The following is a 23,683-nucleotide window of genomic DNA, read 5'->3' as shown; positions in this document are numbered from 1 at the left end:
AGATATAAGTATATGAAATGGCCCTCATATATGTAAGTAATGTTTATTATAGACTTTTATTAGAGACTGAAGATCATCTACATTGCACACATTAGTCAGTCTGGCTTCTGGACACCATATATGCAACCTCACTGTTGTGTGTGTTTGTACAGCTTGCCCCTATGTGTGTGCGCGTATGTGTGTGTGTGTGTATCTCTGCATCTCTGCAAGACCTTTGTACTCCCCTCAGCTTTACCTCAACTCACCTGTCTGGTTAACAACATGCTGCAATGGGGTGATGAAGAAAGAATCAACACCTCACACTCGTCCTTACTAATAAGTTTCGAGGGGTTGTATGACTTGAGTTTCCACGTCTCACCACTAGATGTCACCCTACACAGGAGCAAAATGTCACGAGACACCGAACACATTCTCTTTGATAGGCTGGCATCACAGTAATAGCTGCATCCACGTACGTCCCCTGAGATGCAAACAGAGACATCAAACATCTCTTTCAAACTGTTGTATCAAGGCTGAAGAAGCTGATCGCATCCAATTAACAACACTGCTTCCTCTCTGAACTTGATTGAAGTTTTTTGAAACTGGCACAGTAGGGATGAACAAGCTGTGAGCAGAAAATAACTCATTGTAAGATGTTTGTGTTATCAACGCTCTCCATGACTGATGATCTTTTTGTGTCTCTGTGTTTTCATAGGTAGATACCCAGATGTCTGAGGAGGCTCTGAGGATGACGTCTTGGCCTTGAACCCCACCAGTATGTCAGGTAAGACCCCAACACACACACACAAACACACACACACACAGTCTCACACCCCCAGGCTTATTCCTAATACAATTGACGGTATACGACTTATATCCCAATACCGATACTGGAATTTGAAGTTCGTGTAATAGTTGATATTTAAGCCGACATTCACGAACTACCAAAATCAATAAGCTCTCAGTGACTCAAACCAACATGTAGATCATCACAAGACACAAAATCTCTTCATTGTATAGAAACATTTAGTGTTATTACTACTTTAAGGCAGAGTGAGCCATCCTTTAGTTCAGTCACATGATTATTTCCTATTTTTTAGTTTTAATCATTAAATCTGAGTACTGCTCTGTATGAAATGTGAATATTAAAAAGAGTGAGACCCTCTGCACATGATCCACTGTTTTCTTGTAGAGAGCACCAGGAGACCAAAACTATCAAGTTCAACTTTTAAAGGGTCACTCCACTGATTTTACACACAAAGGTCAGTTTGCTCTTCATGGGAACTTCTACATCCCGTGGAAGTCTAACTTTAAATGTTCTCATCCCTCTGGAGAGAGCTGTCAAACCCCTGATGACATCATTAGGGTTATTTTTATTATCTCAGGGTTTGTTTGAGACTTTTTGACAGAAATCCTGTGTTACAAACCAGGGTTGCAGAATTTGAAATTTGAGGGGATTTGACGGATATGGAAAGTCTAATTAATCAGTTGCATTATGGGAGGTGTAGGACTCAGTATTATTTAAGTTTGACCCATACTGGAGAGTTAAAGTTAAGTCATCTTGGACTCTGACGCTTCAATCTTGAGTCAATCTTTCTGGAAGTGCAACACAAAATCACTGGAGTGCCCTGTCAAGCCAATGTGGACGAGATGCTTAGAATCATTGACATTTAAACATCAGACTCTATGTGCTGATGACCATTTGATACAGTCAAAAGCTCCAGAACAAACAAGTAAGAAATAAATATAAAACGAAAAAGAATGCCTGTAAACTCAATTTGAACCTGGAGGAGGAAACAATAACTTTTAGAAGCGAGGGAACAGAAAATCCAGGTACATCAATCTCAAGTATTTTTCAGCCAGAGTTAAGTTCAGTCCTTGAGTTACAGTCCAACACAGGAATCAAATGCATTATTGGTTCATTTGAAAGCTTAAAGAAATGGCCACTGAGCACTGAATGACCCTCCTTTGCTCATTCATTACTGTGTATATGTACAAACTAGCAAAGTGTACATGTGTTTGTTTACTGAGCAGAGATAGTGTACAGTGTCACGTGCGGGTTTAACCGGTCCTAGTGACCTCGCCGACCCAGCACATATGCTATCAATCTCAGCATAGTGAACACACACACACACACGTACACACAAACACAAACACAAACACACACACTTATTTGTATCCCATGAGGAAATGAACCCAATCCCCCCTCACTCACTGTATTACCATGAGAACAACACACTGTGATGTTTTTGATGCTGCTGTTTATGATTCACATGAAACTGCTGTGTTTATTAGAATCCTACTGTTGATTCCTTTCATTGTGATGTGAAAAGCAGAGGAGCACCACTCTGCCTCTCTCTCACCTGTTACACTGAAGCAGCCTTTTCTTTTAAAGTGCCTCTCCATCTATTTTAGAGCCAGCAGAAAATTGCTCCCCCCACTGGAAAGATGAGGCCATTCAAAATGGTAATATTTATCCTCCCTCTCAGCACTGCTTTTCCTCCTTGTCTGTCTGGACTCTGGACCACTCATGAGAAATCATTTCACAAGCTTTTCACTAAACTGTTGAAATTAGAGCAAATTTAGATAGAAAAATAAACTTATGGAGAATATTTAACAGAAATCTGTCTTTTTAGTGTATCTATGTGGCAGAGTAGCTGTAGACAGAGACACGTCATCATATTGATTTGAGCTAAGATAATAGATCTAAGACTAGCCTGCCACATTGAGAAAAAAGCTTGTTATAATAATATAAAGATGTGCAAAATAATAATTCATTTTGTGGCATTATTTTCCAACATAAATCTCCAATTAATATGTACAAAAAACAGTTCTGGTCAGAAACATGTACATAATTTGGCACTAATTGTCAGTAAAAAGAGTCAGTATTTAGATGTTTCTATATCAAATTAATGGCAAGCTAGAATAACCCAGTATTAAGTATTTTGGTCACTGCATAGCAGGTCATCTGACTGCAAAAATGTAAACATTTACCTTGAGAAAAACCTACAGTTCAACATATATATATATATGTTTCCAATAATAAATGAATAATGAATTCATATTTACAGAATATGGAGTTAAATAGAGCAGGTCTTTAATAAACTATCTTCTAGAAAAGCATCAATTCCTTTTAAATTTTAACACAACTAAATTAAATAACAGTCTCAATGAACTCAAAGAATGATAGTTTATTTTAGAAACTATCAGGAAATACTTCAGTAGTCAGGGACGAAAGGATGTATAAACAACTGATAAAGACTTAAATTTAAAGGACTGCAATAGTTTAGTCCTCTGCAACAATCATCTCATTCATTTGCAGAAAACTAGAGACACATTTTATCACGATTATAACATCTGTGATCCTCATACCACTAAATGATCCAAATCATAGATGAAGCAAAAGTGTGTTTATAAGTAAGAAACCTCAGTATAAAATGTTGGCCACAGATGCATTTTAATGTCACATATTATTAATATAGATAAATACAAGAATATTGGTAAATGATGAATGCATGTAGCAGCCAGAGTGTGTACCAGCAGGTTGTTAAGTGCTTTGCTTTTAATCAGTAACTATTACTAACTACCTGATGTGATTCACCATATGTTTGACCGCTCAATTAATCAACTAACTTCTCACTCACATCTCTGTAAGCATGCAGTGGAGAATCTCTACTTCCTCCTGAATCTCTCTTCTTCTCTCTCTGACCATCACTAAATGTTCCAACAGAGCTTGTGTATGACTGCAGGACCGTTTCAGACATTTCAAAGAAAATTCAGCACACAGAGTCTCTCAAACAACATTTCCCCTCATGACAGTCAGCTGTTTTATCCTCTCTGCCGATCACTGGTGCATTCAAGGACACTTCAGTCAGTGTTGTTACAGCTTCATATGACCTTTTCATTGAGGCGCGGCCCTGCTGTGAACAGACTACGCTCCTTTTCTAGTCGTCTGATGACCGTCCGCATGAAAGGATGACTTTTAAAATGGTCCCAGAACAGCTGAGATTGCCTCAATTCATATTTCCATCTTTTCCTGCTCACATTTGGTGGGTTTGTAGAGGGATGTGACAAGTATGTATTTATATAAAGTCATGCTGGGGGCACATTCTGAGAGGATGGAATGAATCAATGTTTTATGTCTTTCTTTTGGATTTTCGGGCTGGTGAAGTTTCTCTCAGAAACTAATCCAGTAACATTGTGATAATCTTTTGCTGGGAAAGATCTACCAGACACAGAGGGACAGATTTACTGTGGCGTGATAAAAATGTGCACAAGCAGCTCAGGTCAGGCAGCTCAGAGTGCATTAGGCGGAGGTGGAGTTGGTGTTGATATGGCTGATATCTCACTGAAATGGAAGTGAATGCAACCGAGCACACTCTGTGAAGGTCTTATCAGAAGGAAGAAGTGTGCAGTTGCTTCACAGATCATATCAAGTTTAAAGAACACAAACAACAATACCTCTCCAACTGTTCATTTGCTAAGTCACAAAAAAATGATATGATCATTATTGCTTTATTTTTCTACTTTCTAAGAATTAGTTTGCACTTATATAAAGACACATTTTTATATTTATTTCCACCTTTCTTGCAAGATAAATGTTTGCAGATGGTGCAACCTTTGTAAATCCAGCAAATATAATTAGTCTTTGTTAAAGACACAGTGAAATAGAAAATACATTTTCACAGTTAATTGTTCATTTATCTCTTGTTATATGCCAATTATATACACAAATAAACAAGTAAATCATTTTTGAGTATTTTCTGTAATAGTTTTCAAAGGCTTCATATCAAAGGTGCAGTGTGTAGGATTTAGTGACATCTAGTGGTAAGGTTTCAGATTGCAACAAACTGAAAACAGTTGCAGAGGCTATGAAACAACACATGACAAACATGACAGCCCTCTCTAGAGTCAGTGTTTGGTTTGTCCATTCTGAGATGCTGTAGAAATGTCGGCCCCCATGGAAAAGGACCCGCTGTGTGTGTAGATATAAAGGACTCATTCTAAGGTGACGAAACACAACAATTCTTATTTTCAGGTGATTGTACACTAGCTAAAACATTCTTGATTATTATATTAAATTTCTGCAAAGGCCGTCCTGCTAGATGCCACTAAATTCTACACACTGCACCTTTAAATCCAATCTATGTATCCAATTAAAATGTGTGTAAAACCACCCCTCACCACCTGTGAGTTGTTGTAGCTCTCAGAGCATCATCATAGAAAGAAGTGTGTGTTATATCAGTGAACAAAACTTTATTTTCATTTCCTCCTTATCTAATAACGGGTTAGGGAGCAGTGTGTAGAAGCCAACGGTCCTTTGCAGCTCACTTTTTCTCACGGGTTCGTATCACAGTGTATTCTCAACACCACATCCACTTTCCTAGCAGTCCAATCAAACGTGAAGGATTTGATGTAAATCCTTCTTGTAACTCACATATTCTGTTTCACTGAGGAATGCGTCACAGTACAGAAGCAAAAAAGCTTTGGCATCTTCCCTTAAATACATTTGCAAATTGGAGACTTGCTAAAACAACACAAACTGCAACTTCAGACTAGTGCGTCATTGCCAGAGTTAAATATATCCATGTGAAAATATTATCAAGTTGTCTTCATGACCTCACCCTGATTATCAGACAGAAAAGTGGATTAATTACAATGCATGATAAGGCTCTTTGAAGACTAATGATGTCTGCTCAGAGAGGTCATTTGTTATATAGTGCTGACAGTATAAAAGATTCTTTCTTCTTCATCCTATGACATATAAAGGTGTAACATATGTAACAATTATGTTTGAGTTATAGTGTAAAACATTGAAAAATTGAAAAAAAAAGACGTCTATGTATTGTATTGCAGATATTTACTGAATTAGCATGCTATCCAGCTAGCCCCAACCCATTTTGTATTGTAATACCACTTGTACATTGAGGGGTTATAGTCACTGTAGTGTCCAGTTTGCTAGCTAACTTAGTATTGATAATGCACTACTGATTCAGTGCTAACGTAACATAAGGTAACGGACAACCCAGCTTTCTGATGATGTGCTGCACTCATTCGGTTTGAAGTGTGGAGTATGAACTTCAAGAACAAATTGCACACTCAGGGGTTGTATATAAATATTACACTGTAAGGAAATTAAAATAATCATAATTTTTAAGCCATGTAATATTCCACTTAGTAGTAGAACAGTCTAAATCCTGTTAAGTGAAATGGCAAACACACTGAACTGTGTCCCCAAGCAGGAAATGAGCTTTAGATAACTGAATAGGATGGAGCTCCATTCTTTCCAATAAAAGATAACACATGCACATAGTGTTTTTATTGCAAGATAATATGTTGATATCAGGTGACTCTCTTTGGAGATATCCGTTGGTCTTAGTGTAACAGTGTTGAAGCATATTGTGTCTTCATGGGAATGAACTGTGCTGTGTAAATTGTAAATTCTTACTTGTTTGTTTGTTGTTGTTCATACTGATTTTTCCTTCAACATTTTAGTTTCTGTTGTTCATTTTATAACCGGCCATGTGTTCCAACTTTTTCCACGCTATCTTCCTAACAGAAACCGTCTGGTTGTCTCGGTTTTGTTTTGGTGTCTACGTTTGAAGTGAAATTGAATTCTGTGTCTCAGGAGAAATCTTATTCAATAACGTTTGGCCTCTAGAAGTCTGCTGTGGTGAGTCACTCATTACATGTCTGTCTCTGCACTGGCTTGTTTGCAGACTTCTTAATGAGGTCACTGAGGGGAAGAAAAGCAGCTCTGATGAATTGTTCATGATAGTGACACTGACCACATTTAACTTGTTGAAGAATGAGTCAGGAGCAGTTGAAAACTTTTAATTCATCGGTTGAAAACTTTTCAGAGCAACAACTACAGCATACTTTAAAAAAAAAAATCATATTCTTCTTTAACTCAAACCAAATATCTCAATATTTCCTCAGATGATGACTTTCCACACCAAACACTTGTCAACTTAGAAGCTTATTAATATTTATGCGTGACAGATGACCCATGTCATCCCACAAGGTCCACACACAAGTACATCATTATGCAATGAAACAGACTTCCTGTCATGTTATAGAGCAGAATAAATTAGATTTATTTTGTTAAAAAAAGAAAATATATAAGAAAATGAAACAACACTAAGCAATAAAATGAACAATAAACATATACAACACATTTTCAATGAACAGCATAAATAAACATTACGTGTAGGAAGATAAAATACCTCTTTTCTATTCTTACTCAATGAACTTAATGTTCATGAATAGTCCTGCAGCCCCAATCAAATACAATTAAATGAATTACATTACAATAATTCCCTATATGTTCATTCTCTTAATGTGCATATAGTCTGACACCTACAAATCTATAATAAATACACAGTTAAGAAAATTACAATAAATAGCAATAATACCAATTTTATCCCATTTATATGTAATGTTCTGGATATTGACCTTTACTGAAGACTCATTAGGAAGGATATAGTACAAAAAATGACAATAACATGCATGGTACATATGTCAACTATGAAAAACCTCAGAAGTTTAATTTTTGCTGGCTTTATGTATATTCATTTTTTCTTCGTCCAGCACTTTTTAGACTGTCCTCACCCCACATGCATGGGATTCTTTTTTGTTAGTCCAGCACAAGCTTCGTCAATTGAGGAAAGAATGAAGCTATCAGGAACCCAAATTACAAAAAACAATGGCACAAGCTCATATAAAAATGTACAAATAATCAATTATTGTAAAATGACACAATTACAGTAGGACAATGTAAGAACACAGTTTCTATACATGTAAAGTGATTTTATTCCAACTAATTGTCTTTTTCATTGAAAGCTTGTTAATCACTGAAAAATATGAATAATTCAGTTTGAAAAATGTTACAGCGTAAATACATCACTTTGGGAAATCTTCACATCAGCACATTTAACTGGTCGTCGTTATTTTACTACCAGATAAATCAGACTTGCTTACTTAATAGGTGGAATCACCTTTAATGTGTGAGGATAAGGAGCTTTTATCTTGCTGTAGTACTACAGTGACTGGTTGAGCTGCACTTGAACCTTCATCACTTGACCTTGATCAGTTAAATCCCCTCTGGTGGGTCTGGGCAGGTTTTTAAAGTGCTGGTGAATGCATTGCATAGTGAGAGCACTATTATATGAGCATCATACTCATAGTGTGGATAGGCCAGCATGAGTCATATCAACACAGGCCACACACTCAGGCTAATAAAATACTGCAGTTGTACTGTGTGTATTCATAGTACAGGCTAGTGAATATGTACAGTTGTAACAGTATGAAGCATGACGCATCCCTTTGTAGAGAAAGCTCTGATTTTAGAGGAGTATCCTAAATAGATTCCTGCACTTCATTCTAAAGTGGTGGATAATCCTCTCAAACTTGATGGGAGCCTTCTGTTGTTCCCCTGAGCTTACCCTGAACTTTAAGGAGAAAAGTTCACCAACTCATGCGCCCTCCTCAGGTAGCATAAGAGTAGCCGAGGACATCTGGCTCAGGGCATCGCATCAATTGAGATTCCTCCTCACATCCAGCGATTGTTCATGACCGGCTTTGAACCCCAAAGGCCAAAAGTAATCAATCAGGGAGGGAATATATATCTGTCCCAAAGCCTGCCGCAGGGCCACTGTGGTGAGGTGCCATCCACAGAGTAAACCGTGTTCCTGTTTGCAAGCTTAGATGAATGTAAAGAAGTGTAGTCGTCTGAAATGGAAAGGCTGTGTTGTCGTTTATGAAGAATACATTGAGACAGTGTCTCGGCTGCTGGAGACAATTCCATGGAGTATTTACTCACTTCACACAGGACATGAAATATCTGCTGGACATACTATGTCAACACGTTTTAGTTAGAGTTAGATTAAAGAAAAAAAAGATGCAACTGAGACTAAAGACAATCTGGGTAAGTAGAGAAAAAAGAACATTTTAGACTACGCTATTTTAAACAACTAAAATATGTTTGCCTGTTTTCATGCAGTATTAGAAGGTGCTTGTGATAGTATTACTCTACAGTAGTAGTAGCACTTTAATTCAGTGTTTATAGAAGGATATAAACATTTAATAATTGGTTTGTAATATACTATCATTTAAGCAGATAAAAATGTCTAATCATATCTGGACACAGTAATATAAAATATGTCCTCATACAGGACATAACTAATTATAAACCACTGATTAAATGTTATACGTAAAGCTTATAAAATATATATACATACAAATGTGTTGGCAATGTGGTCTTTATTGATTATTAATTATTATTGATTATTTTAAATAGAATTTTCTGTCTATTTCTGCCTATCATATAAAAAGAATGACAAACTAATAATCTTAACTCAAATCCCAATTAGTTATATTATCCCGGTACTTTAAACTTAAATATTTAATTCAATATATTTATTATGTATTATTTATGTTTAAATGTGAAGGTTTCAGTGTTGACATAATGCAGATAAAAGCAACTCATTTACATAGGACAAGTTTAAAATATACATCTTTAACCTAACTGCAATCTTTTTTAAACTTTTATTTAATTAATATATTTTTAAATACCTGAATTTATATAGAATCTGTATCTTTTTACATTTTCCATAAATAAATACAGATGAATGTAATGTTTTAGTTTCCATAATGCTTTTCTACAAAACTACATTTTTAGCTTTGTGAAAAAGTTAATTTTATTTTAATTTAAAAAATAATAAAAGTTTAAAAAAAATACATTGAAAATAAATGATTAAAACTTGAGAAGTGATCTTTCAAAATATATAAAACGTGAGTAAAAAAACGTTTAAAAAAAAATCTAGGCATTAATGCAGTCCGCTCAGACGGCAGATTGTTTCAGTATTGACATGCGACCGTGTCTGATGAACGCTTAACAGTTCGTCCACAGTCGTGTAACAAACTCCAAACAAGATTAGTCCATGGTGAGGACATCACCTCATCAAAAAGTTAAACTGGTATCAAGAAGATTTGCCTCATAGGGCCTGCTGCCTCTTACCAGCTGTTGCATGTTGATCACATCTCCTTGTCACACACTCACACTTATTACATTAATGGAGTTAGTAATCCTACATTAAGCCTTTTTAACTGTTCATCCAGCCAGATAATAAGAATTAAGCATTGATCATTCAGTTGTGTCTGCATGGAATTCTTCATTTAGGACAATTAAGATTAAGGATACTTTTTTTTTTTTATGTGTTCCAGTTCCAATTCACTTATTATGGTAAAAACATTCATTTAGATCTATACAGTGTGTGCATAATTCTGATATTCAGAGTTAATATGTTATATTACTACTACATTTTATTAATACAGCTATTACCAGTAAAAAAAACAATAATACAAATGCAGTGGGAATTTCAAATAGTTGAACATCTCATATTTGAGCATTTTGGATCAATTTAAACCAAGCGCCCTAAAAGTAATGTCAATAAATGTTAAATTGAATAACCAGATCTTTAGTTGGAAATCACTCTTAATCACTATAAACAGCCACATAGTAAAACCTGTTTGTCTAAATGTGTTTACCAAGTAGAGGCTTATCTGGGAGACCTTTCCATTGCACCTGTGTTTAATGAAGTACTACTTAAGCTTGCCAAAGAAAAGGGTCCAAATAAACAACAGTATCAGACTTTAGGCTCTCAGTGGTCAACAGGAGGCAAATGTTAGAAAGCAAAAATAGAAGGAACAAAACAGTGTAGTGTAACGTGAAAGAAAGTATGTTTGCTACAAGTTCATACTGTAATTATAGTCATCACAAACTAGACCACCTTCAATCTTCAGGTTTCATTTTTTATCAAATACAAAGTTTATTTTATTGTATGTACATTTGCTTTCATTGTAGCTTTGCATTAAAGATATAAAATGTTTGTCATTTTAGATAGTTTGTATAACATTTACATTGAACCCTTCACCTGTTATATGCATTACACTGTCATATAAAGCAGCTATATGCAGAGAAACACATTCATTCAACATATGTATTCTTCATAACTGCAAATACAACTACTTGATATGAAAATAGTCTCTATATTCACGTTATGATGAATATATAACTACTTATAATGTGAATGGTAAGTTCAGTTCAAAACATCTTAGAACTTGTTCATTAACATTTAGAATTGTAAATGAATGTTAGGTTCAATTTAATTTATAGTACCTTTAAAATGGCTTCTCTTGGTCAAAATGTTTATGAAATAATACTCATAAAATCTTTAGGCATTTTATAACCAAACACAACAACATAAAGATGTCTCTCCTAAATGATGATGTCATTATGTTTCAATACACATTTCCAACTTTTATTTTTGTTACCAAATTAAAAATAGATGTTTCATTAGCTGCAGTAGTTAAGTGTTAACAGAGTAATGAAATGGATTATAGTGCGCTCCATTACCTTCAAACTTTGTTGTGCATCTGAGGAGAAAATTGTGATCGTAACCACGTACCATGCTTAGTCTGCTGTTTGCCCCCGAATCCATAAATGGAACAAATAATACAACAGTTCCAGCTCTTTGGTTCTATTTAGATGCTTTACATATGAGCTGTGTAGAGTGATATATGTTCACATCAGCCTGTAAACGGAACAGAAAGCACACGAAGACTCTAATTTAGCAGTGAATCTGTCAATCATGGATGTGTATGGTATTCAAAATGACCAGTAATATTAATGCTGCTGTTTAAGGGACATGTGTAAGAATGTCATAGAGTTGTTATTTGTTCAGCTGTCTGCTTCATTAAAAAGCCAGAATCCCTTTATCTATCACAGAAGTGTCCGCTCCGTTTCAGACTGCAGTGTAGCATGTATGTGCGTGATCCGCACAACACAAAAGCATTACAGTCGTTCGGATCACAGTGTGCTCCGCATCTAATGCGATTAAACAGCAAACGCTCCGCAGTCACACTTGTCACAGCAACATGAGTCGGATGACACGTTTAAGTCTCTTTAAGTGTCATATCTGGATGCATAATCAGTCAGTCAGGTGGCTAGTCTCAGGGTTTCCAAAGGCACGACGGGATTATCAACATCCTGTGCTGGAAATCGCATGAAAAGACACTAAAAGATACACAAAGTGCCTGATAACATTATGAAATTAAACTGTAACATCTTTACCTTTTTTAATTTTATATTGTCACACAAGTGGAAGTGTCAAAACATCCGGAATTGACTTCATAAGTGTGATTTTCTGTTATTTTTTTAATTGTAGGGAGAGCCCTTCTATTCATGTGTTTTTTAGTGCATGCTAATTTCAGAATGTAGTGCAGTACAATACAAATCATTTTTATTCTCAGTTTATAATAAGGGGACATACAGTACATTCATACAGTTGATTCACTTCAGAATTTGAAAATCTTTCTCTGAGTAACTAGAATATTTTAATAGCTAAATCTAAGAAATCTTAAAAGAGAAAAAAGTTATTTTTATGTGTAAAGCTTTGAGGCTTCAGGCTATAAGTGAAGGGTGCTAAGTACTCCTAGGTTTTGGTTATAGCAGTGGAGCAGAATAATATTAGTATTATACAGATATCATATTAAACACAAACTGAAGGCCCCCATCTTTAAAGATCTGGCCTTTAGTAGTCATACGTGCATTGGAACCCTGATTATCTGTATTTCTTCATAATCCCGTATAGCAACGGTATTGATCGTCTCTTTTTTTTAAAGAGGTGATGGCAAGCGTGCAGACCGGCTGCGATTCAGGGTTCACATAAGTATAAGCAGCAGGGATTTTAAAGCCAAAACTGCACGCATGGTTTTTCAGACTTTGCCATGTGGTCACGAATTCGCATGTCTACGTGTTTTTAGCCATGTTACTCACGACATGTTCCGTGTTCTGGTATTTGATAATCTTAAGAAGATAAAAAACGTCTACGTGATCAAATCTGATCTCAACTGTCTAAAAAAAAGCAGGAACAAACAGACAATGGTTCATGTTGTGATGGTGATGTACTACACTGTGTTAATGATCACAGAGTACTTTAAGACTTTATTGACTGTTTCATTCAGAGTTTCTCATCCTTGGATCTCTTGCTGATATCATGGCTGATTTCTACAGGAAATGATATTCTATATATTCTATATGTCTGTCTGACAGAATCCAACACAGACATATCATTATTTCTTTTTTCTTCGAGGAATAATTCCTTTTTTTTTTTTTTCATGCTTAGCTTCTCATAGTGGCTGACTGCCCGGTTCATTAGAGACCTAAAACGAGCTTAAGAGTTTAATTATTCATTTTCACCAAAATAATCATATGTGAGTATTGCACATGACATGATGACAAGTAAAGGCATGTAGAGTGTATTTAATGCTGCTGTGACTGGTGTATAGAAGTCATTCCTGTAATTCAAAGGGAACTAATAGACCAGCTTTCACAACAGTCTATCTAACTTTGAATTGTATTCAGTAATTTTCCCTCAAAAGTGCCAATGACTGAATAGGATTCTACATCATTTCAATATCATAATATAGTTTAATTATCATAGATTGTTGTTAGAATTTTTTGCTTTTTAAAGTTTCTCTCAAACATTAATTAGAACTTGAAAAATAAATATTTAAAGTAGCAGAGTGTAATTGTAGAAGTAAAAAGTGAAAGTAACTACAAAAATGAATAAATTCTAGTTCAAATAATACTTTAAATAAAATAGTTAGATTTATTACTAACTTCTTTCTGCAGTTTTATTTACAAGCCAGAACAAGCAATCAGCAGGCTCTTCATTTTTGATTCTCATTGAGTTTGCTGTTGTTTAATTCATATAAAATAAATAGTTAGGATGTCTAAAAAAAAAAAAAACACTTTATAGATCAACCTGTTATTGTGAATTATGAAGAAAATGTTACATTATTGAAAAAGGCATTAAAAAATCCCAACAGATAAACATCAGTGCCATAAGGCTTATCCCATCTTCATTGAACAGGAAGCCTAATCAATATGGCTGAGTATAGCTGGTGTGCAGGATAATAGGTGAATTATCTGACACAGATCAAGCAATGTGTCTCTCAGCGTGTCTCTCAGCGTGTCGCTCAGCGTGTCGCTCGCGTGTCTCACATTGAGGAGAAACAATATTGATTTTACAAGTTAGATTCAGTCATTATTTAAGGCTGAAAAGTCATTAAAAATATTGGTTTTATTTTCTACATCTTCGGTATGGAGTGTGGTGTGTAAGAGGAAAAGTCCATTATTCAAGTATCATTTAGAAATAAAGTGAAGGCATGAATTCCCTTTTTTTGTTTTTGTTAGATTTTTTATTTTATTTTATTGATTGAATTGGAATTAATTTTAATGTTGGCAACTTACAACAGACGATTTAGAACCATCTTACCAACAGTACAGAAAGTTTAAAAAAAAAAAAATTATTAGATTTGTATACGTCCAGTAATCTAAATAAAGTTCTTCTTTTAAAAGGTCTTTTTTTCTTTCTATTCTGACATTAAAATATCTGTTAGTGGTTCCAAAAGCTGTCCTGTAGCAGTCAAATACATGTTCAAGTCTTAATAGTGAAAAGTTACTGTAAAATCTTTTGTGTAATAACATTCACTTAATAGTTGGCAGGAATAATTATGTGCTACTGACCTAAGAAAGCTTGTTTACAGTTTCAGTTTAAAATATCCACAGGATAAGCAAAGGCTTTAATACAGAGAGGTTAAAGGTTAGGGTTAGGAGAGGTATTAGGGTAATGACAACTACTAATTCTTACATGATATAACAACCCTCGTCAAATGACTTTAAAGTCTTTTTTTAAAGTTTCTTGTAACGTTTCTCTGCTTTCTTTAGTATTGTTTCCGCTTGCTTGATGTTATTAGATGGTGTTTACCACAGGTGCAGCATGCAAGGTTTTAATCTGTGACATCTCCACTGTCTGTGGCACTTCGAGGATTTGTGGAGTGTAAGATTAGAGCTCTACGTCGTCATAAATCTCTGCTTGCCAATTCGGCCGGGTGGTAGCGGGTGGGGCAGTTGTTAGGTGTAGTCTGTGGTCTCTGGCTCTGGTGTATAAAACCTATGTACGTTTACGTAGGGTGAACCTCTTAGTTGTAATTGTCACATCCACGTGGCTCCATGCTTTTTGTTAGACGCGACTTTTTTTAGAAAGCAGAGTTGACCTAGAACTTTTTTTATGGTGCTCTGCTGTGGATCTCCATGATGAACTACTGCATATCAGACATGTATGAGATGCCTCACACCGGGGTGGGATGCTGCGCGGTGCAAGGTGGTGGGGAACACTGCATGTACCCAGGTGAGGGACCTGGGTACGGATACTTTGAGCCCCAGCCGCTCCACCATCCACCATGCATGGAGGAAGTTTGGCCGTCCAGTCAGCAGTACTCTTGCTCGTACGATGGTGGCCCTCCTGTTTTTAAGAATGAGTTCTGCAGCATGGAGATCCCTCTTAGTCATTACCAATGTCAACCTGAGTATTTCCCTGAGATCAAACCAGACTTCTCACACCTGCAGTGGATGCAGGAGGCGCACAAGAAAGGTATGACTTCCTGATTGCGATTCTTTACATCTTCTTGGTGAAAAGGTGTTTTGAGAGGGCAGAATTGAAACTGTTACCATCGTTTTGTGGTCTCTGGACCGTGTGTGAAGAACATCCTCGTATTTTTTTTTTGTTAATTAGTGATGCCTCTTTCTTGATCAATGAATCAATGATGTCTGGGATTTTCGAATTAAGTCTGATAAGCGTAAATCCAAGACTTAAGGCGTCATGCAGTGGCGGGTCTGGAAGCAGGACTTGCTGCATCTGATGCTCCGGGTGTCTGACTAAGGCGGGCGGGGGTTTCTTATTGATTGATGGTGAGGCAACAGAAGGCTGATGCAAGATGAATTATTGCTTTCTTCACAAAACCCCAAAAAAGTATTGATCAGTTTGTTAACCTCCAGTCCCGGAGTCTGCCAAAGGTCACAGCACACAACTCATTAAGCCAAACCACAAAACTTGGCCAGGTGTCTGTTACTAACTGGTTAGTTTACTCGTGGCAGTGCTGTTATCTGTGGAAGTCGGTGCTAATCGAATGATAGGTTAGACATATAGAATGAACCTTTTTAAACCTCACTGTGTGACTTTCTGAAGGCACAGCATTTACACTCACAACTGGATGTTAGATACTAACACAAAGGCACAATTTTTCTATAAATGTAGTTAACATCTCTTTGATCCCCACCAATCTGTGCTATTTCAGTTTCACTTTTTCCTACTTAAATTGCAAAATAAGCAAAAAATACATTTTAAATAATACATAGAATTATAAAAAAAAATAAAAGTCTAATATCATTGTTTAACTTACCTCTAAATTGACTTAGGTTCATTTCTAACACCAACTAAAATATCGTTGAAAATGTGTAAAAACCACATTCAACCCCAGCAGCAGTCATGAAAAGTAGTTACAAGAATATAGTGATTTAAAAAAAAAAAAAAAGATCTATAAAACATGTGTTCTTCTCCCCAGGGTACATACCAAGTTACCTGGACAAGGATGAGCTATGTGTAGTATGCGGGGACAAAGCTACAGGCTATCACTATCGCTGCATTACCTGTGAAGGTTGCAAGGTAAACAACGAGAGAGTACATTCATTCAGTCGTCATCATTTGAAAGCACTTCTGAGCCTTCCACCGTCTGCTCTCTCTAGGGTTTCTTCAGGAGAACCATCCAGAAGAATCTCAACCCGACCTACGCTTGTAAGTACGAAGGGAAATGCATCATCGACAAAGTGACCAGAAACCAGTGCCAGGAATGTCGCTTCAAGAAGTGCATTGCGGTGGGAATGGCGACCGACTGTAAGTCTTAAAGGCAAAGTAGTGATACTCCAGCCAAGATGATGATATTATATATACTTCATGTTTTTTTGGTCGTTCATTCACTCATTCATTTTCCTACAGAGGGCCTTTGTGTGTTCAGTTTCCATGTTCTCCTTGTACCTGTGTGGTTAATTGGTCACTCTAACTACCCGTAGGTGTGAATGTGAGTGGAGGATAAGCTGTTAGATGGTTTTTTAGTCTGCTTCTTAATAGCAAATTTCTCATTTCCGTCATTTTTCAAGCCAAACACCAAATATTCATCCTTTCCAGGTTGTTAAATGAGCGCATTTGATGATTTGTCTTTGTTGAATATGATAGCAAAACTGGATATGTTTGGGTTTCTGCAGTGAGTTTTTGATAGTCCATTCATAGACTTTGGGTTAAGTAGCACTTCAAGTATTCAAGTAGAGTGACGGCTGTGTTTACTCCTCCTGTAATTGTATTATGGTTGTGGAGTAAACTGAATATAAGGGTTCTGAGGCAACATAGAGAAGTATTGCAGGTCAAAGTGACTGAACAACACACTAAAGATGCATCTATTAAAGAGCTGCTAATGTTGTGGTAATGTATTGTTATAACTCTCATGCATGTACAGTGTATTGAGAGTATGTTGCTATGTTTGACCAGTTCATTTCATCTTGTTCCAGTAGGCAGCATTGCCCTGTATTTTCAACTACTGTACATCACTAATTCATCGTTACATGCCTTTCCCTCCTCCTCCTCCTCCTCCTCCTCCTCCCTCCACTCTCATTGTCTCCCTTTTTCTTCCTCTCCTCTTAACACCCCCCCACCCCCACCACCCTCTGCCCCCAAGTGGTGTTGGACGACAGCAAGCGGCTGGCCAAGCGGAAGCTAATCGAGGAGAACCGGGAGCGCCGTCGGAAGGAGGAACTGCAGAAGACGGCATGGGACCGACTGGAGCCCACCCAGGAGGAGTGGGACCTCATCCGTATGGTTACTGAGGCCCATATGGCCACGAACGCCCAGGGCAACCACTGGAAGCAGAAGCGGAAATTCCTGGTGAGACATCCTCTTCCCTCCCTCTCTCTCCCTCCCTCCCTCCTCAACACCACAGCCTTCATTGTATTGTTTACCCTGCCTTATCCAATCCTCCTCCTCCTCCTCCTCTTCCAACCCTACCCCAACGCCCCCTCCCCATACCCCTTCCACATCATGCCCCTGTCTTCTCCACCTCCACCACAACCACTGTTCCGCTGTTCCCTGTGTTAATATGTCCATGTGTTTTTTTGTATCTCCTTGTAGAGTGGGGAGAATTAGCTGGACGATGGAGAAAAGTGTGTTTCCTCAACGCAGCAGCACTAATTAATAATGGAACATCTTATTCTTGTCTTTCTTATGTCTTACAAAGCAATGATCCTTAATCGCTAATACTAATAACTTGCTTTTTTGTGCTGTTTTCTTTTTTCTATCTTTCTGTTTGTAGCTTTAAATTTCACAATTCACCTTTGGTTTTTTTGTTTTATTTTGGGTTTATTTGACTAATTTCGTTTTCTTTTCTGTGAACTCTAATTGCTTTGTCCAGATTGCAAGTCTGTCTCTACTGTTGAAGTTTATCGGTGTCTGTGGTACGATCAGGACTAACACTTTATAAAATTCACTTTATATATTTTTTACATGGTGTGGTGAAGTAGGGAATCATTTCTACTGAAGATTCCTGATCATTATGGAGTATTATTTTAAGACTGCGGAAGACAAATTTGTTTAATTTTCTGGGAGAGTCCAGGAATATATAAAGATTTTACAATTGTGTCACTTTACACAAATATATGAGTGTATTTCACTACTTTTTTGGCAAGACTGCATTGTAGTCAGCGAGTGATTAAGTAGTGTTTGCTTTTTTCTATAAAGTGATTTTTTTTAATTGGAAAATTGTATTTTAAAGTCATATAAGTCTCCCAACATGGTCATGGAGCTTTGTTTCAATAGTCACATTTTCGCTGTAAAATAATAATCTTTAATCTGTTCGCTAGTCGTTGGAGTGTTTCTCAGGACCTGTTTGAACTGGTCCTGGGCCTGAATCTCACCATAGACACCTATCTTGGATTTCTGTCTTCGCCTGTTTTCTATCTGTACACTCTTTCATCTGTCTTCAGTTTTAACTTGTTTTCTTTTTAGTTGGCTTGACACGGGTTCTTCATTGAAACTTCACAATTCCTGTTGATTATCCAACAGGTCGAGGAAGCTATGCTTCTTAATGAAATAACATGTAATTTATTCTATACTTCTGACCAGAGTGCAGCGGGGGTGAAGGAAACTAAGGTAAGACACAGTAATATGTATTGAATATGATCAAATGAGTGATAAGGACACAGTCTGTATGTTGTGAAAATATTAATGTCAGTCATTCACATCTAATTTATTAAGTGCTTTGCACACCTCAACTCACCTTTAAACTCCTCTTGTCTTTCAGCCTGAGGATATTGGTCAAGCGCCCATGGTCAATACACCAGATGGAAACAAAGTGGATATAGAAGCCTTCAGTCAGTTTACAAAAATTATCACCCCTGCCATAACCCGAGTGGTGGACTTTGCCAAAAAACTGCCTATGTTTTGTGAGGTAAGTACAGAATAGAGAAGTTTTACAAGAATAGAGCTTTTACCTCTGATGGTTGCAGTCGAGGTTCAGCTGGTTAAGTTTCTAAAGCTGCATCTCTCTCTCCTTTTAACCAGCTGCCTTGTGAAGACCAGATCATCCTGTTGAAAGGCTGCTGCATGGAGATCATGTCACTGCGAGCTGCCGTTCGCTACGACCCGGAGAGCGAGACCCTCACGCTTAACGGGGAGATGGCGGTCACACGCGGTCAGCTTAAGAACGGGGGCCTGGGTGTAGTGTCGGATGCCATCTTCGACCTTGGCGTGTCACTGTCCTCCTTTAACTTGGATGACTCTGAGGTGGCTCTTCTACAGGCTGTCATCCTGCTTTCATCTGGTAAGCACCTGCTGTCAAACACGCATCCGCCTGACACAGAAGGAATAAAGTAAGGAAATACATTAGTTTGATGATGTATGGGCTGTTTTTAAAGAACGTGTCCCCCCTTGAGTCTATGAATATGATTGTTTATTCAATATTAAATATGACATTCACCTTAACTTGACTGTGTTAAAGCTGCAACAGTCAATTAATCAATTAGTTGTCAACTATTAAATGGATCGCCAACTATTTTTATAATGGAATAATTGCTTGGAGTCATTATTGAAGAACATAAATGTCCAAATTCTGTGATTCCAGCTTCTCAAATGTGATTATTTTTTTGGTTTCTTTAATCCTCTGTGATCTTTGGGTTGTGGTCAAGACAAAAGAAGACAATTGAGGACATCATCTTGGTCTTTAGGAAACAGTGATGGACATGTTTCACTATTTTCTGACATTTTATAGCAAACGGCTTATCGATTAATACAGAGAATAATCCACTCTGTTAAAGGACCATACTGGTAGTTGTATTCATTTTAGCCAATTAACTAGGTATTGCATGTTCTTTTCATTACTACTGACCGTGCTGTAATAAAGTTACATTAAAGAGATCCACTATACAGTCAGATGAGTATTGAAGAGTGTAAATATCATGGGTTTAGAGAGCAGTAAATAAGTGGTTAATTAAAGGTATTGGATAGATTTCTTTAGACCAGTATAAAAAAGAAATAAAAGGATCAGGGATCACTCCTCCTGCTGTCTCGAAAGCAGTGTTATTTCTTCATAGCTTTGTTCTCCCCTGCACAGATTGTGTTTCTGACATTAAATCCATATCAAACTACAATTCAATTAATTAATCGCCATAATTATTCTGAGGAGCTTTGTTCAGCTAGCTTGGTTTTCGCTCCACCACCATTTTTCTGAGCAACACTGAGCATCTCAGTCAAGATCAATACTGTTCTGCTGTGTGCTGTACATGTAGTGCATGACATGGGGTTAACCAGCCCATCTGTCTTGTCCTCTGACACACTAACTGTAGCCACTAGGGTTTGATCAATGACAGGCTGAAATCAATATTTTTAGACTGAAAGTTGATTCTTTATCGTTACATTTGACAGTCTTTTGTGGAAATGTAAGAAAAATATGAAACGAGATTTTCTCATCTCAGGATAATAACAACAGACTTTATTGATGTATACTTAAATACACAACTGGCATCAGATTCAACCTCAGTAATTTTCCATCTAGCTATTATCATAGGTTCACACTTTTTCCAAGTCTGTCTTTTTTTCCTCGCTGTAATCATTCCTCCTGTTCATACTGAACTATAGATCCCCTTCAAATGCTTTCAATGGAAGTGATGGCAGCCAAAATCCACAGTGTGTCCACACATTGATTTTGTGCAAAAATGCATTTAAAGTAGATGTGAAGCTACTATTCAGCTTCAGCAGTCTGAGTTAGTCATGTCTAGTGAATATCTGACACATTTAGTCTTTTTAGCATCAAATTCCCTCTTTGTAGCCTCATATTAGATTCAGATCAACTTTTAAATACATTTTTAAACAGGAGGACTGTGGATTTAGTCCTCCATCACTTACATTGTAAGTACATTATGAAGGGATCTTCCAATGGTCAGTATGAACAGGAAGAATAATTACAGCAAGAAAAACAGAAAATTTTCATATGGACATTTTGTATTAAGTTGCTTGAAAAATTGTGAACCTTTACCCTCTATGGTACGCATTATGATGCCAGTTTGTTATGTGTTTAGTCATACAATAGTCTAAGTAAACCTAATTTAAAGACATTTTCAAGAAATACACTTTAGGATATGCTACCTTAAAATAACACAGTACCATAATGGTAAGGAGGGAAAAAAAGAATTATTGTTAAAAAATTTTAATACAATTTATTTTGCTTATGGAACATATTCACTTGCCTCACCAGTTTAAAATTCATGCAATTTTATGTTGAAAAACATGCAAATTGAACTATTTTTGTCTGTTCGTCTGAATGTTACTAGTACTTATTACTAGCACTAACACTCCAAATAAGAACAAACCAGAAACTACTTACATTATGTCAGAAACACAGCACACTTCATGTATTTAATCTTTAAAGCCTGCTCAGTTCAACTGCTCAGCCTTCCCACTACTGTAGGTGCATTAATTAAACCAGCCAGTAGGTGGCTGCAGCACATCTGGGAATCAGGTGACACCATTTCGATCCAACTAATGGTTTTAGCTGGAGTACGAAAAGTAAACCCAATCAGTAGACATGATTTTGAATGAGTGACTTCTTCCACTGTTGTTTCCTCACATACAGCACACACAGTTCATCCCATAAACCCCTGCAGTCCTTTGTCTGACTGTTTGGTTCTGGTTGGTGTTTGTCTCATCAGATCGTCCGGGCCTGAGTAGCGTGGAGCGAATCGAACGCTGCCAAGAGGAGTTCCTGATGGCCTTTGAACATTACATCAACTACCGCAAACACAAATTGGCGCATTTCTGGCCTAAGCTGCTAATGAAGGTGACGGACCTGCGGATGATTGGCGCCTGCCACGCCAGCCGATTCCTTCACATGAAAGTGGAGTGTCCCACTGAGCTATTCCCTCCTCTCTTCCTGGAGGTCTTCGAGGACTGACCAATGGATTTTTTTTTGTTGCGTGTGTGTGTGCATGTATGTGTGTGTACGTGTGTCTGTGTGCACACGTCAGCACCTGGGCACCCTGGTGGTCTCAGGGGTGGAACCAGCAGAAGGCCCGTCACAATGAACTTTCCATTAGCACTACTGAGTGTCACTTCATTCCATAGTTTAGGAGTAGCTCTCTGGTCTAGTTTTGAATGGAACCATTCCTTACAGTGCGGGTACATGTGAATAGCAATTTGCTCTTTTTTTTTTTTTGGACTTTGTTTTGTTGTTGTTGTTGTTGTTGTGGATATAACCTCTCACCTCGGATTTTACTATAGATTATATTTTGTGTTGATGATTGTACAGTTGGCATAACGGTGATCTTATTGACACCTGCTCATTAGAAACCATGCAAATGTATTTTCCTTCATGTTGAAAAACTCAAAAATGGCTGCTCACCTGACACAAAATAAGACATTTTTTAGTGATCGGTCAGCCTTTCCCCTGACCTGCTCGACTTTATCGGACCCATTTGTTGGTTATTATATTAACTGTCATATAGTCAGTCATCCATCTGGTGAGGAGTCTCTGAGCTGTTCAGTGCCTCGCCATCATACTGTGACCTGAGACAGCGACACACACTCTAATAGACAACAACTTACAGGTCTTTGTAAGTCTCTTGGTAGCCACACGTCACAACATTTAGTCACAATGCTGCGTTTCAGAGATGTTCGTAAAAATCGGAATTTTGCAACTGAAGAGCAGTTGCAAAATTCAAAGAGAGAAACCTGGGTAAGATTGTTGCTGAATGAACGTTTCTGATTTTTTTTTTTAGTTTTACATCACATCCACATGGCAGCAGACACTTTTAAAAGTGCACAAATATACTGTTAAACTTGTTTTTAATCCTATAAACACACTGAGTCTGAGTATAAATCTGCCCAGTACTTACCTTTGTAGTAAGTAGTTTAAAGGTTGCAATACTAAAATACTCACAAGCAGTGCTAAATATGATGGACAATATTAGCTGTTGTGTTATGGCAGCATGTTAGGGCCATTTCAGAAGAAAAGAAATGATCTTTTTTTACCACCAAAATGAAAGATAGAGATATTTTATTTTATTTTGGACAAAATACATCAGCCAATTGAAGATTTCTGAATGTATGAAAGGAAACCACTTTGCTTTGCACACCAAACTCCATTCTAAAATATGGTAATTTAAGCACAAATTCATTGATATTCACTTTCACCCAAGATTCTTTTGGTTTTTTGAGCTCTTGCAACCCTTAATGACTGTTTGGGGCTTTTTATATCATACAAT

The 23,683-nt window shown here is 37.0% G+C and overlaps 1 protein-coding gene across 5 annotated transcripts in view; it reads left to right on the top strand.

The window, feature by feature from the left end:
- thrb (thyroid hormone receptor beta) overlaps positions 1–23,472 on the top strand; it is a 123,904-nt gene extending 100,432 nt beyond the window's left edge. For 2 of the 5 annotated variants that reach the window (XM_062435607.1, XM_062435606.1), the window contains 9 exons: positions 695–763; positions 2,395–2,445; positions 16,450–16,550; positions 16,631–16,778; positions 17,614–17,819; positions 18,993–19,079; positions 19,231–19,377; positions 19,491–19,749; positions 22,133–23,472. In XM_062435607.1, the coding sequence (XP_062291591.1) occupies positions 757–763; positions 2,395–2,445; positions 16,450–16,550; positions 16,631–16,778; positions 17,614–17,819; positions 18,993–19,079; positions 19,231–19,377; positions 19,491–19,749; positions 22,133–22,374 (1,248 nt within the window). In that variant the 5' untranslated portion in view covers positions 695–756 and the 3' untranslated portion in view covers positions 22,375–23,472. Of the gene's footprint in view, positions 1–694; positions 764–2,394; positions 2,446–15,098; positions 15,480–16,449; positions 16,551–16,630; positions 16,779–17,613; positions 17,820–18,992; positions 19,080–19,230; positions 19,378–19,490; positions 19,750–22,132 lie in introns of those variants that run through there. The other 3 variants (XM_062435608.1, XM_062435609.1, XM_062435610.1) reach the window with 3 other exon arrangements.
- The last annotated feature ends 211 nt before the right edge of the window (positions 23,473–23,683 follow it).

Source organism: Scomber scombrus, chromosome 16 (genome assembly GCF_963691925.1).
Source record: "Scomber scombrus chromosome 16, fScoSco1.1, whole genome shotgun sequence".
NCBI classification, from domain to species: domain Eukaryota; kingdom Metazoa; phylum Chordata; class Actinopteri; order Scombriformes; family Scombridae; genus Scomber; species Scomber scombrus.
Note: the sequence above shows the minus strand (reverse complement) of the source record. Positions and strands in the feature narration are given on the sequence as shown.